At 43.4% G+C, this 16,115-nt stretch overlaps 1 protein-coding gene across 1 annotated transcript in view; it reads right to left on the reverse strand.

Moving 5' to 3' along the window:
- IQCA1 (IQ motif containing with AAA domain 1) overlaps nt 1–16,115 on the reverse strand; it is a 111,186-nt gene that overhangs the window by 69,735 nt on the left and 25,336 nt on the right. Inside the window, exon 6 of the mRNA XM_050900057.1 lies at nt 11,667–11,854. Coding sequence (XP_050756014.1) covers nt 11,667–11,854 — 188 coding nt within the window. The remainder of the gene's footprint in view (nt 1–11,666; nt 11,855–16,115) is intronic.

Raw genomic sequence — 16,115 nt, forward strand, 5'->3', positions numbered from 1 at the left:
ACTTAATATTTTCCACCAGTCTTTGGTTCTAACTGTCCCTATTTTTTAAACTGGTAACTTATAGGGTTTCTTTTTCCCCCAGTTACATGCCTCTTTCATCCCTCCTCTTCTGACTCTGCCTCTCCAGCTCCTCGTGGCTGTTTCTGCTACCCCTTTGCTCTGCTTGTGTCAGTCCATGCCATATTTCTTTTTTTCCCCACTCGCCTCCTTTCTTCTTTGCATTCTACAGAGCCAGGGCTGAAAATGTCTTTTCTACCTCCTCTCCTGGCTTCTCCAAAGAGATCTTTGGAGCAAGGGCTGTAGCTTGGGAGCCACTGCTCTGTGCTTCATGTTCATTTTTATTCTCCTTACTTCTAAGCTTTTTCCTTAGTCTTTCTCTTCCCAGAATATCCCTCAAACGCCTCTCCTCTGCCAGCCACTGGCTCTTCAGTGCCTCTCTGTCCTTCTACCAGGCACCAGTGGGACTCCTGATTCTTTTTTTCTCTGCCTGTTTCTTGTTCCTGTATCCCAGCAGATCTTCATTCACTTTGCTTGTTGGAAATGGTGAAGTGGGAAAATTGGTTCTTCCACCTGCTCTGTATTAACTTGCTGGAGAAGATACCTCTCCCTATCACAGTGGAGTGAAAAAAAAAAAAAATAGCTGGGCTGGGTCTCTTCCTCTTCCCCTTGGGATTCATTCCCTTCTTCCTTTCTCATTGATTAGGACTATACTATGCTGGTCAAACCAAGAATAGATCAGATAGTAGAGCAGGGCCCTCTGGGCCAAGCATAGTAGGTATCAGGCTGGATTACTGGAACAGAAACCAGCTCTGAGGTGAAAATCAGGCCCCAGTTATCAGTGTTAAACACCCCATTTGTCTGTTTCTGCCTTCAGAAATCCTGTCTGCTGCGTTAGGACTCTACTTGAGAAAGGAATAAAGAAAGCATGGTGTGGGAGAACTGCAACCTAACATACCCATTGAACAGGGCACACTGCTGCAGCTTTTTCCAGAAAAAGCCTAATCTGGTCTTTAACACATGTAGAGCTGTATTATAATAAGCTGCTGGCAAGTGTGAGTCCCTGAATGTAACCGACGTTTGTGTCTGTGTGAGTATCTATGACAACAAATAAATCTAATGTTTGGGAAGTGTCCTTGAGAATATCAGTGGGGGGTTTGTTGCATTATGTCGGTAACACTTAGCACTTTCAGACTTCTAATTCCTAAGTATTACTATAGATGGGTATGAGTAATTTAGGAAAATGAACTAATTAGTTACAAGATTTTTTTTTCTTGTTTGCAAATGGGACCAACTCAGAGTAATGCGATTTACTTTAGCTGATTCCAGACTTCTAGACATACAAAGGAGTTGAATATTTTTAGGAGCTTTAAAGCTAAGTGGCAGGCTTAGACTCAAGGTCAACGGACTGTGGGTTATCTGTGGGTGACTTTCAGCCATTTGAAGAAGGTAGAAAAGGGAATCTAGCCTAAATTTGTTGTAACAGTCAGTGTTGCTTCTGTAGTGCTACAAATCAAAAAGTAGGAAATGAATGAAGCCAGGAATTCGTCCTACAGAATAGTGCTCAGGAGGGGCACATGTCTGTAAGAACAGGGCTAGAAGTGACTAGCAGGATAGGACAGAGCAACTTGCACTCAGACGGTGTTTTTTGTCCTCTAATTTCTTCTTGCTGAACAGCAGCTGTACCACCAAATACGTGTGCTGAGGCTTATTGCTTTGGCCTTACTCGTTGCATCCATTTTACTCCCACGTCCCATACTGTGCTCTTAGGAATGCGAGAGCGAGAATAAAGAGGTGTCCTGTTTGTACGTGCAGAACGACACCTATGGCTGTCTCCACACCACACTGCCTAACTTGCTGGAGCTGGCCCTGTAATGGGGAGGCTATGGATCCCTAGAAAATATCTGGAAAAGTTATGCACCAAAAATGCGACTCGGAAAGCCCAGTTATTGGCAGCATTGTGGGGGAAGGTGGTGCAAGACCTGCTTCCGCTCATCTGTTGGTGCCTTATCTGGGGCTTCATGGGGGATGTGTCTCTCAGGTGCTCAAGTATCTGACCACTCTTGTCCCTCTTGCATTCTAACCTCTGATGATTAACCTTATCTCGGTTCTTGTCTTGCGTACACAGCTGTCCACTCTCTGCAGTGCACTGGGCAGGGACTTCCAGCACCAAAACAGCTGTACTAATTTTCCCCTTCTGCTTTTAGCACTTCCCCAGTGCCACTGCCTGACACTATCCATTACAAAGCTCTGTTTCTCAGCTGATCACAGATTTGTCAGTCTATTAACCATTTGGACTGGAAGTTTAGATGTTGAGCGTTCTATTTGCAATATACAGGTCTGAAAATTCTGGCTCACATGATTCAGGTTTTTCCAAGATGGAGACTAGTTAAAGACGTAATTTTGCTTATGCTAAATAAATGAAAATGTCTAACTGGACCCATCCTTTTGCTCCCAAGATTTAGAACAAGGAGTTTCATCTTGCCTTTTGGAAAAGAAATGTCTTTGTTGTCCCTGTGAAAATACCACCTCCACAGGCTGAGCTAGTAGGCTCTGGACAATTTTGCCTTTGGTCTACCATCACCAGAGCGTTTAGAGCTTTACAGTTGAAAACTGCAGAGACAGAAACTGGGACTGAAATGGGGTGGGGAAAAGGTTAAGTCTTTCTGGGAAAAGTGATTTAGAAGCAAGCAGGTTGAGGAGAAAAGTGGAGGAGGAGAGCCTGCTCTGAAGAAGAACCGTGCTCATTATGGCTTTGCTAATGTGTGACTGTTCAGACCTGAATGAGCTTTTAATGTTGCTAATGCGTAATTTATATGCAAGCATGGCAAGAGGTGTGCAATGCAAATCATGCCTGATGAAGAGATGAATATGTGCTTGCAGATGCTTGAAGTTCTGAGCATTCCTGCGAGATGCTGAGGAAAAGCCCCATCACAGGCAGAAAGCCTATGATTGGGCTTTTCTGCTGAAAAGCCCAAAGTGCCATGGCACTGAAATAGTTTTCCCTGATCTTGCACTGGTGGTGAACTGCTTGGGGAGCAAGAGTATGTGCTTTTGCCTGTCTATAACACCCTTGAAAAAGCCCTGATATTGATGAACTTGCTCAGAAACAAGTGTCTTATTCTATGAATCCCCCTGGAAGTTGATGGGAGTCTGCTTAGAATGAGGACTTAGCTCTGTTAATATCAGGACCTGACCCTATTTTTAGTAATGAAGTCAGTAAGCAAACTATCAGGGAAAGGGAGAGATCGTTCAGGGAAGATCACTAATGACTTTGTGGTTTAAGATATCTGAATGTCTATCTGGAAGGGAATAGTAGTGTTTGGAAAGCTGGTGAAGATGTGCTTATGTGTGGTGTTGGGGCACTTGGTGATTAAATCATAGTTCATGAGGGTGACTGTTGGGGTTTAACCCCAGCTGGCAACTAAGCACCATGCACCTGCCCACTCCCCGGTGGGATGGGGGAGAGAATCAGAAGGGTAAAAGTGAGAAAATTCGTGGGTTGAGATGAAGACAGTTTAATAGGTAAAGCAAAAGCTGCATGCGCAAGCAAAACAAGGAATTCATTCACTGCTTCCCATCGGCAGGCAGGTGTTCAGCCATCTCCAGGAGAGCAGGGCTCCATCATGCATAGCCGTTACTTGGGGAGACAAATGCCATCACTCTGAATGTCCCCCCCTTCCTCCTCCTTCCCCCAGCTTTATATGCTGAGCATGATGTCCTATGGTCTGGAATATCCCTTTGGGCAGTTGGGGTCAGCTGTCCTGGCTGTGTCCCCTCCCAGCTTCTTGTGCACCCCCAGCCTCCTCGCGGGTGGGGTGGGGAGCAGCAAAGGCCTTGGCTCTGCGCAAGCGCTGCTCAGCAATAATGAAAATATCCCTGTTATCAACACTGCTTTCAGTACAAATCCAAAACATAGCCCCATACCAGCTACTGTGAAGAAAATTAACTCTGTCCCAGCCCAAACCAGCACAATGAGTTATGTTGAAAACCCCTTGGGAAGCTTCATTTGCACCTGTGATACTTTAAGAATCTTCTCTTTGTTCCTTAATTATTTCAAACTTTTGATAGTTCAATGAGCAAAACTAAGGATCATCAGCAGAGCCCTTTGCATATGTTTTTAATTGCTGTATAGAGGCAGCAGTCATAAATTGAAGTATAAATTCAAGGAGCCTTACAAAACTGGAAAGGCAACATATTTCAGAGTTTGCAGTGATTTAGAAAGCAGAACTAGTGATGTTATCAGCACCTCTCTGGAGGCGTGACACCAGGGTTCAACTGGTCTTACTGTTTCAGATACTCGCCACTAAGATTTATCTGTGTTTCACCAAGTATGAGAAATATAGGAATCCAGGGGCTTCCGGCTGATTCCCCCCAAAAGCCATCAAGCCGCCTCCATTAATGTCAGCACACTCGTAAATTTTTAGCATGCACTGAAGTAGGCAACTTCTGCCACTGCACAGAAGCTTCCAGAGGTGTCCCTGGCCTCCTGTAAATCCACGGACACCCAATAAAGTAGATTAACTGCAGATGGACTTAATAACAGTTGTCCCTCCTTTGGAATTAGAGGGGTTCACACTTTTTGAAAGAGGACAATGTGGTGTTCCCATAAGCAAGAAACAAGGACTGAAGGTTTGTTGTGTTTTGTTTGTTTTTTTTTTTTTTTTAAATGGCTGTCAAAGCTAGACCGTTGATTCTAATCAATGGGAAAACAGGTTGCAGAACTGTGAGCTCCACTCTCTCCCACCGTACACAAACAATCCTCTTGTTTATGATAACTTATTTGCCCTCTGTTCAAAGAAACCCGGTGGGCTGTTTGCTCTGGTACTCCTCCGGTAAGCCAGTGATGTATTTGCATTCCATTCCCTTGCTCCCTCCAGCCCTAAAGATGTCTGCCAAAATTAGTCAATAGATAACTACTCAGTGGAAGCTTTAGGAATGTGTTAGGAAAGGCTTGAACATTACCCATTAATGTTTACAGCTCCTAATTATGTTAATTAATCAGTCTTAGAGGTTGTCTCACCCGGGAGCCCAAAGGCAGGATTTTAGTTCCCACAGATGTACTTTAACTCAGCGGCGTGGCTGCTTGCAGCGAGGAGCTCAGCGTGGTCTAGCTGCCAGAATATTTATGCAGGGTCCTGGACAGGTTTTGCTGCCAGAGCTATGTGCTGTCACGGCTGTGTTGCTCCTGTTGGATTTTGAAGCTAGCTTTGACTGTCTACACGAGGTACAGTCAAACATCTGGGAGCAGGCTGAGCCGGGTTCAGGAAGATTGATGTTAAATGTAAGCTGTTCCTGCAGAATGGCCTTTTGGCATGGGAGAAAGGCATTCAGAGCGCACTTTGTACCAGCACTAATTGTTACAGAGATTACTGCCTTTGCAAAATCTGCAGTTGTTAGCTCTGTCAGAAAACAGAGGTGAAACTATTGATAGAGAAAATGGACATTGTCTCTTCTATTAATGTTTCTGTAGTTTTGCAGGAAGACAAAGTATTTGGGCAGAGAAGGACACCTAAGCCTGTGCCATCGTCTTTCAGACCTTCATTTCCACAACTCAGGGCTAGTCTTCGCTCTCCCGAGGAAAATGAGAAGACTCGGAGAAGAGACACAACCCAGACTGGCTGCAGAGTGATTCAGAAGGAGCTTCTACTTCTTTCCTGCCATTCCCTAAAGAATTGGGTTTGTGTAGGCTGTCAGTGTACAAAGTACAAGAGGGTAGGAGAAGATACATTCAGCTCCAGTGAACAGGTAAGGACAGGAGAAAACTATGGTGCAGATACAGACCTCTTTCTAATTTAGTTCAGCTCATCCTCATCTGGTGGAATTAGCAGACAACCACTTATTTATCCCCATTTGCAGAATATCCTGACTCGTACGTTGAGCTCGCAGCTGCTTCTGGCTGGTAATTTTTGCTCCCGAGTGGAACGTCACATACAAGTAGCTTGTGAGTGTGTGACCATCCTTTAATGATGACAGGGAAAACAAGTAATGACAGTATGGGTTAGGTGAAAGAGAACAGTTCATCACCCATCTATAAATGGCTCCTGTGGGCAGTAACTCCTGTCTGGGCTGAATATAAAGTGCCAGATACCAGAGAGGCATTTTTTGGTAGGTTCCTACAGGAGAAATGCCCTTCCAGGGGTGGCAGAGAAGAAGGGAATGCATTTTCCAGAGTAACGGGGCATTGTATGGAAAGAGGACTGTGATTAAGGGGCTGGTGATGTCTCTGGTTGCGTTCTGAGGATTTCCAGACTGGAGCTTGCTCTTTAAGAGAACTGCCTGCCATAGTGGTTCATCGCACTAAAGCTGGTTATTAAGGAATTTTCCTATCAGCTGTTTCATGAACTGCTGCCATATTGTCTAGAGACCGCAATCCATGCTCCTTGGTTACTTGGAAAGCACTTCTGGCAAGGCTGAGGCCATGTATGATGAGCCAGACGGGACTGAAAAACAACACGGGTCTGGATGGTCTTAGAGCAACAATTCCTCCGAACCAGAGCTGAGGCGGTACGGGGAGGGGGTGCCATTGCTTGGCACTGCCGAGGTGTCATCTGTCTCTGTCCTGTTGGCAAGGCTTCAGTTGCTGATGGATTGCCTGGCAACTTTCACGCACGTTAACGTTAACTTCATAAAAAGCAGTGTGTACAGAGTGTGAAATGTGATACGGGCAGTGCCTGACACAAATGAATACTTTCCCTATTCTGTGGAGTTCCAGTGCAAAACCTCTCTCTCCATTCATCTTCCTCCTGCCTCCTCCTTCCCTGCCCCCTGCTACCTAGGGAGCCCCGTGAACAGGCGTATTGGCAGTGAACTCAGCTCAACAAAACGGTCTTGTGAAAAAGGGAAATATAACATGATCGCTTCCTATTTCTTTCTCCTTTTCTCCGCATCAAAGCCTGGGCTGGCTGTCAGGAATGTTTCAAATGAATAAATAAAGCGCAGGAACCCCCCGCTTCAGAAGGAGTCTCATTCACTCACCATGAAGCTTGGCCAATTCTTTTTCTGACAGTACTCAAGTCAGCAGGCAGAGCAAGAAGATCATTCAAAGCTAATCAGTAAAGTGTAAACCTATTATGAAAGCACATTTACCCCTCGCCTCCTCCTTCCTCCAGAAAACCAATCCCCAAATCTGTGGGAATAACACATAACGTACATAAAAGTTGCTATTACTTAGATCCCCTGTTATTAGGTCAGCAATGCCACTGATGAAATGCTCCCCAGAGCACTGAGCAGCGATATATAAATCCTCCAAGAAATTCACAGCATAATTTGTTACAGCTAGAGGGCATAAGACACATTACAGCAAAGCCTGTGTATCAGGCTCTCCCCTGTGATTCTTGAGGCTATCTCTGGTAATAAAAACCTCATCTTGATCTCTTATCCTTTGTATTGATTTCTGTCAGAGAAGACTTTTTGTAGACAAAGATGCTACTATATTTCTCTGTATAATAAGGAGATCCTTCTTCCCTCTTCTCCCCACCCTTTTTTTTTTTAATTTATTTTAGGGATGACTCCAAGGAAGATTTGTAATTTGAGCACTGTTGGTATGTACAGTGGGTAAAGAGTGGAGATGATGACGATGACAGTTTTTGCATATGCAGTGCAAAATCCTAAATGTGAAATTAGAGAAAAATATTTTTGGTCTGGAATAGTACAGGAAATTGAAACTAAAACGCCAGCTACGCAATTGCTGTATCTCAATATGAAAGTCTGTTATTAATGTAATGGATGGAATCTGTAGGAGTCAAGTGATTAGAATCCAGACTCAGATGTATATGATCACAGCAACTATTAATTTTGGAACATTTGTATTCCTGCTCTACGACTCATATAGCTATCTTGGGGGGAAAAAAAGGGAGGCCTGTAGGTATACTACACAATGCTTTTGTAAAAAAGCATTAAAAAAAAAATTATCTTTCTTTTCTAGTATGGTGCATAGGGACAAGGCCAAATAGAAATCTAGAAAGCTTTGTGTGAATAATTTGCCAGCCAAATAAGAATAGCTCTATGGAAGTCAATACAGATAAACAGAACGATGGATGGTAAGGCTGTGAAATGCACAGCGTTACACCAAAAATATCTTGTCTTCTCTGCAGTGGGATTGCTATAAGCAACTGGAATGTTTTCGTTTATTCCTTTGGGTTTTGCTTTTATTTTGCTTTTTTAGAATCTGTCTTCATAAGAAGCTGTCTTGGGTCTTGAAATGACTGAAGCTATGCCTTGTTCCCTTGTGCAAAGAAAGTGGTAAACATTTATAGCAGTTCTTACAAGTGGAGAAATTTAATATGTGCTCATTGCTTTTGTAATCTAATAGCAGCTGTGCTGAAAGACAATACCTGCTAATTTTATTTCCTATCACGTCCTTTTCCAATTGCAGGATAAAATATGGAAGTTTGGGTTTATTTTATTTTTAGTACATACAGTAAAATTTATTCAAAAGAATCTTTGTTCCCCTTTAGCTATCTGTTTATTTAATAGACTATAGCCAATGGTAAAGTCTGTCAAAAAGCCTAGTTAAAGAATAATTTATAAGCTACATTTAGCTGTTGATCTCACAGACTGGCTTAGGGGAGAGCCAAAATATATCCTGGCAGGTAATAATTAATGTAAACCTTGACACTTCAGATCTGGCTGCTGTTCAGTAGGCCAGGCAGGAGCAGGACACAACTCCCGCTAGTTCTGCAGTATCTCTGGCATGCACCACACGGAAAGCTTGGCTCTGCATGATACATGCTCCCCATGTGTAGAAATTTCCTGATTTTTTTTTTTTAACCTATTTTGGATGCAAGTGAATATGTCTGGGGGAAAAATCATTTTGGTCACTTGAATAGAGGCCTCCTGTGAAGAGCAGGACAGCAGGCAGCTCACTCTGACTCCTCTCAGTCCTGTAAATCACTGCATCACTCAGCCAGATTCAAATGAACTAAAATATTGGGTGATGTCCAGCCTTTGCTCAAGCTGATGGCAGCTCTCCCACTGCCTTCACTGGGGGCAGAATTTTATCTACCATACTACTAAATCACCAGAATATTTTTTTTATCAATGAGATCTGTCTAGTTTTGGCTGAAACATGCCTTACTGATTTTTAGAGATCATGATGGACAGTTAATTTAAAAGAAGAGAGTAACAGAGAGCACAACCAAATGCACTGCTCTGCCTGCACCAAGTCTGTCACTGCCCCTCTGCCATCAGAGGTGACCCTGCACTCAGGCACACCACATAACTGCACATACAGCATCTCTTTAACTGTGCTCTATCAAAATGGTCCGATTTAGCTTAAAACCACTTTTTGGTTAATTTTTTTTTTTAATATCGGGTTGTTTCAGATAGGTGGATTGAGAAGCAGCTTGCTCTGGTTATGCTGCAAGGTTGGAGGGAAGCTGTTTTCTCAGTCTCTCTCTGCTGCAGCAGAATAAGATGTCTGACTAAAGGCTTGTCTATAAGCAGTGGTGTCATTGATTAACTCTGTGTGTGAGTATATCTTAGTCCCATTTAATATAATCACTTCCTCAGGAAAAACATACCTATAAAGCTATCCAAGATCAGTTAATGTGGTGCTTATATTCAAACATCCGCTTTAATCTTTGTTAATTTTTAAGTCTAGATGAAATTCAAGACTACTGAACCTGACTAGACCAGACAACTTAAAGGTTAGCTAAAGAACTCCTGAACTTGTTTAATCACGTATTTATATGCTGGGATACCGACTATGTCTGCCTATAGCCTTGAAGTCTCACCTAAAGTTGGGCCCCTGGGCACATCTGGGATATAAATGTAGCAACGAGGTCCCATTTCACTTGTAAGGGCTCCTGAATAAGAAAGCTCAGCATTTACACTCCACCTTACATCTTCAGAGTATTTCAGAGATACATGAGACTGAGGTCGCTTATACATTAGGTAGCAAGGGTTTTGATGAACTGCTCATTCAGCCATTCCTCTCCACCTCCCTTGATCGAACGATGGCTTCGGCTTCCTCCAAATGATCCTTTGGATTGGTTAGGCTCTTGGTTGGCTCTGCGTTAAGTGTCTCCATGGAATGGATTTTACTTTTAATAATGTCTCATAACTGTCTTTAAAGAGGTTTATGGCTCAGCCTTATTCTCTGGGACACTGACTGTTCTCTGTTAATCTCCTATAGAAACATTGTTATTGGTTCACACAGTATTTCAGTTAGTCCTCCTCAAGCTCTAGAGTCAAGTTAATTGGACACGACTGACCTATGTTAGAGAATTGCTATTAGATGAGTAATATTAAGCAAAGGAAATAAGATCTTTTTGTACCTCAGAACATGCTGGGAGTTGTGGGGAGCGGCAGGAAATGGCAGCTCAAGAAGTGTGCAGACCAGTCCCTAGGAACGGGGTTGATGTAGGGAACGGGGCAGTGCTTTGTAATAGCTGAGGTTTGTGAAACCAGCAGTCCTTTCTAAAGGAGAGCTACATGGTAAAAATATACTAGAGTCTTGAGTGTCTGTAAGAGGCAAAAGTACAAGAAAGAAGTAGATTGTGGCAGACCTGTGAGAGTGCTATTTTTGATTGCTTTTTTGTTTTTGTTTTTTTAACAAACACTACACTGTTGTATAGCTACCAAAACCCTGATTAAAGTAGTCAAGGAATAAATAGAGCAGGATTTCATCAGAATGCATTTGTGTTTCCAACTGGAAACTGCATGCTGAAGGCAGGTCCAGTACAGTGAAAAAATGCTGAACGATTCATGGACATGAGGGTAGTCCACAAGACAAATACGAGCCCCGTAACATCACCAAGCAGCTCAAGACACAAAAACACTGGAAGTGTTTTTCCAGAGCAGTTTTATGTAGAGCAGCTGAAACCTTGCTGCTAAATCCTGGAACTTTTGGGTGCTGCTTCCCAATTCACTTTTACATACTAACCCACTAGATGGGGTAAATCCTGGAAAAAATGACCTATATCATAAAACCAGCCTATGTTCCTTAGTACGTGGCTCTACAGTATTGCCATATTAAAATTGCTAGTCTCAAAACTTCTTCAGCTGAAGTAAACTTCCTGAGAGAACTATAGGTGTCAGCACTCAGTTTAAAAATGTGTAAGTATGTGCTTAACTCTACTGAGACGTGAAGTTTCACTGAGATCAGCAGCACTACTTAGTAAAGTTACATTTGGAGGAGTGTCTTGAAGGTCAGGCCTCAAGTACGAAAGTACTTCAGATTCATATTGGCTGCTGGATACTACCAGCAGCAGGCACCTGGACTGCAGTACCAGTGACGTGATGTGATTTGTTATGGCAAATAATTATATTTCTGTCTTACGGAAGACTGCGTTCTCTCCCTTAAACCTTATGTATTCAGACAGGGAAAAAAGTCAGTGTTCCTAAACTTTAAGTATGCTTCTTATAATTACAAAGCTGGAGCCCAAGCTAACATGCAATCTGAACGTGTCCCCGCTTTAATGTCTGTGGACCTGATTCTGCAGTCAGTCTTTCAAGGTGCACCTCTGATCCCCGCTGGACTGTGCAAGGAGCGATGCACTATTCTGGTTTCGCCAATTAGGAGTCCTGCCACTCAGGAACTTAGCTCTGCAGCTGGGACTGGGATCACCACCTTAAGATGGATTTTTGCAACTTGTAAGAACTGCAAAATCAGGCTCCTTGGGGCAGACAGACTTATTAAGGGGCAAGTGCTTATCTCCGCTCACCGGCACTCGATGAAACACTGGCCGATCTGATCCTGGAGAGTTTCCTTGATGTCGAGCCCCTCCGTTTCTCTCAGCTTGTCCTTGATGAATGCCTCCTCGTGTCTCTCCTGGACCTCACCTTGCAGGGCATCACCTTGCCCAGCACGCATCTGCAAAATACTCGTTGCCTTTAAGTGAGGAGGCAGGCTCTGAAAACGACAAGAGGAGAAAATAAAAGGTATGAATTGAGAGAAACTTAATATAAACTGGAATGCCAGGTTGACAGTGAATCCGAGCTTAAGCCTTAATTTATTTGCAGGAAGCCAGGAAAACACTCTGCTCATAAAAAGTGCCTGGATGCACACAATGGTCTATTGTTAGTGTTTCAGCATTAATTAACAACATTGCAATGTACAAAAACAACCCTTCCAGCGTGGGATCCTGGGATCTCAATGAGACAGGTGAGAAAGCTGCTGTTCTGCAAATGCCAACTTTATTCATGTCAGAAGGGTGCCAGAGATTTTTTTAATTGAATTTTCAAATGTTTGGACTTCCCATCGGTACTTTTTAATTAGCCAGTATTGTTTTTAATTTGTTCACTTAAATTTTTATATGCACTTCTTGGTCAGTGGTTTCCTGGTATTTTGTTGCAGCTGGTCATATTCCTTTAGGAAATCAACTTCCCTTGAGGAACAACAACAACAAAAAAATAAACAAACCCCCAAATGCTGTAATAAAAATTATAGCTCCCTGAGTTTCCCATGATTTGATAACCTTGGCAAGAAGGGCTTCTAAGCCAGTTTAAAGTCTTACAATAATGTCTGCCTTGTGATTGATTTTACATGTGTATTTTGAGAGAGAAAAATGAAAGTCTTTCTGGTATGCAAATACAGAAGCATGAAAAGTACCGTCTGTGTGGGTGGTCTGAAACTTTGCATTTTTTTAGTTTGCAATGGTTGATAAAGTTAAGATGGTCTCGGTGTTTTACAAGCTATTACTACCTTGTAAGTGTAGAGAAAAATATATTTTAAAAATTAACTTGTAAATTAGCTTTTTTTTTTTTTTCAATTCTTAGAACAAAGTATTTTCCACACACTTGGGAAGTACTAATCATATTGTCTGATAGCGTATATCAACTTTAAGAATGGAAAAGATGAGAAAATATGATAATCTGTTTTTGTAATATGGTGTGTTTTACTCTTCAAAGTTAGTGACTGTCTGACATATAGGTGGCAGCATATGTGAACAAAAGCCTAGGACTGTTGGTTTGCATGACAAAAAACCTATACAATCTGCTCTGGCCTTCTACCTTCAGAATGTATAGAAACTGTCCTTAATCAGCACATCTCAGACTAATCTAGTAATGCATTCTCCTTGCTCTGGTGATGTATTTTCTAGTGTGCTCCAAGTCCTAATTCCAGAGATCTCCCGCAAAGACAAAAAAGCTTCTATCAAAGATTTGGCCAGCTTATATTTAAGATCTGTTATTCAGTGTTTTTCCATGCTTCGACCAGATTCCAAAAATCACTAACTAGTGCCAAGCAAGCTTGGTTTCAGAAAGAACACAGTGGGATTGCACACTATCCAAAGTAAGCGCAGAGGCCCTGTTCAGGAAAGCAATTTACTGCCTTCCCTGCATCTGCAATGCGTGACTCGCACTATGCAAAAGGAATTGGTCAAGGCCACCAGTGAGAAAATATTCAGGAGGAAACAAGAAGAGCAGCAATGCTTTTGAAAGGCGGCTGCACGTGCTCTCTTCCTGAATACATGACTCAAAATGTTGCCTTTCACCCTGAGATGTTTTACCTTCACTCACGTTTTGGTTTCCACAGAAGCGTTTCCAATCTTCACCTTCTCTAGCACCTATTTTTAAGCATAGCACAACTAATATTAACACTATTTATTTGTATTTCACCTGGATTTCACCATTGTCTGCCTTACTAATATTACATGAACCTCAGAATAGCCAGATGTGATGATGCTTTCTCAGGGCTCATTTGGAAACCAGAGGAGGACCCACGAGGCCTGCTTCCCAGATTGAGATCTAGAAACAAGATCCACTTCCCTCAGGCAGTTTCCCACTCAACTTTTGCTTCACTACAGTAATGCTCAAGGGACTGCTTTTCTGAGAAGTTCCCATCAGAGTACTACTGCCTAGAGGTATTGGTAGCAGGGCTGCTACGGAAGAGATGAGCCAACACGACTCTTCCACGTCTTTGTATACTGCCGTAGCACAGTCTGAACAGACACCGCATCACGTGCGGAGGACAAACCTACTAGATTTCCTAACTAGATGCTCACTAGGGGAAGCTGGGGAAGGGCTGTTTCATTTAGAAATATGTTTTCTAGCTGAAGATATGAGAGAAGAAAAGGCATAAGGGAAAGAAACCTGGGAGCACAAGAGCGGGGACTGAACGAGTATTTCCACGAGCAAAGGTAGTTGTAGTGAATGCCGATGATGTCTTGCTGGGTGGGCAGAAGGTTCCCCCGCCCCGTCTCCTTTGGGAAGTGACAGAATCAATGGTCAGGCCTAGGCAACTCGGTGTGAGGGGTGCAAGGATATCTCCAGCTTGAGTGAGGCTGATCTGCAGCTGATGGAGAAAGACAGGCTCCTCTACAGCACGCATCTGAACGTTTAAGGGTGAAATGTCATGAGATGGCTCGCCAGATGAACAGCTTATTGGTGCTAGGAAGGGGCAGTTCCCCCTCCACCCCAACTGCTGGATGTGCGGTCCCTCCCTTCTCCTGCACAGGCTCTGGCACTCACCTGACCCTGTGGTGAACCAGTTCAGCTTTCTAAGAAGTGGAAAATAATCCCTCTTGTCTTTTTTCACACCCACACCCCCCCCACCTCCTCAGGTTAATTGTCTGCTGGTATAATGAGGTGAATCGGCTAGCCAAGGAGGCAGCTGAGGGCCAGAGCCATGGCAAGGGAAGTGGTGGGTAAGCATGGGACCAGACTAACGTGGAGAGCAGGATGGCCCATGCAGCAGCAGCACAGACAGGAGAGCTCCTCTTTGCCATCTCTGAACCCTTCCTCCACTCAGCTCCTCCTCTGAACTGCTCTCCACTGAGTCCTGAGGGAGCCTTTGATGACCAGCTACTCGTCACTGTGAATTTACTATCAGCATGTTTACTATCAGCATGTCTTTCATCAGTACCAAAGCCAGACGAGGTAAGAACTGTTTGAACTGGCAAGAACGTGCCCACGTGAGCAAGACCAGAAGTAGCAGATTCTTATCTCTGAGTGAATTAATACAGACCATATCCACACTTGAGTCCAGAGTCATGAAGCTGGTGTGGACACAGTCCAGGTAGCTCTAAACCAGCTGGCTCAGATGCTGATAGCAACAAGGCTACAGAACATGCTGTGGTTGGCAAAATCCAGCCAAGCCCTGAGTAAATATTTGTGCAGCTACCTGCCTGAGCACCATACAGTTATCAATATATCTGCTAATACTAGTTTGAGTTGCACTCAAGGCCCTAAGGCTGAAGTACAGACATAACCTTGTTGAACAGCTTATGAAAAGAAGCTCTGTTGTATTTGCCCTTTATATTTTTTCATTTTCTTTTCCTAAGACTATTTTACTACAAGAAAACAAAGGAAATGGGAACTGCTTCTACCAACAAGAGTCCAGCTACCCACCTTTGAGAACCCACTAAAGAAAGGAATGAAAGAGAACAGGGAAAGTTGCTAAGACTGTATTCTCATTTGACTGTCTCTTTTCCAAATCCTATTGATTTCTTGTTATTAATATTTTCTAAATTAACGTACGTGGAAAAGGGTTTATTTACATGGAGGAAAAGGCCGTTGCTGATGTGAAATGTGCTGTTGCTTGATTGCTTCCATCGCTGGGAAAGCGGAGCTGGCTCAGACCTAGACGGCCAGATAAGCTGGGGAGGAGGGTAGGTGTTGGAGAGAAGCCAACAAGATAGGATGACATGGCAGGTACAAGAAGACACTTGATCTGAGCGGGAGTCGGCGCTGCCAGGCGAGCTGTTGCGATGAGTAGCAGGGAGACAGGTTAATAACAAATGGCATCCTTTGAAGTTGGCCTAGCGGTGGACAGACGGTTGCCAAACCTGGGGCTCCTCCTGCAGTGCAAAAGCTTTGGCAATAACACGCTCCAGCTCAGATGGGTGAGGGAGAGCATGAAATGAAGAGCCGAGCTGGCTGTGATAAATGAGTCCTGAAGGATTCGTGGCCATCTAATGTGGAACATACGCAGCGCGCCCTGTTTATGAGTGAAGACCAGAGGCTGATGCATGTCGGGAACTGAAGGCTGGCTTCTGTTATGGGGGAGGAGGAGGAGACAAGCGGTGAATGGCAGCAGGGAAATCATGCCATGGTTATTTGATTTGTAAGTAAAACATTACAGGTGAATGTACAACTGGCCTGACTTTCTATTCTGTTTCTTTGAAATCAATGCAGCTACGTCAACAAAAAATGAATTGGACTTGAGGAAAACA

Source organism: Gymnogyps californianus, chromosome 7, assembly GCF_018139145.2.
Source record: "Gymnogyps californianus isolate 813 chromosome 7, ASM1813914v2, whole genome shotgun sequence".
NCBI classification, from domain to species: Eukaryota; Metazoa; Chordata; class Aves; order Accipitriformes; family Cathartidae; genus Gymnogyps; species Gymnogyps californianus.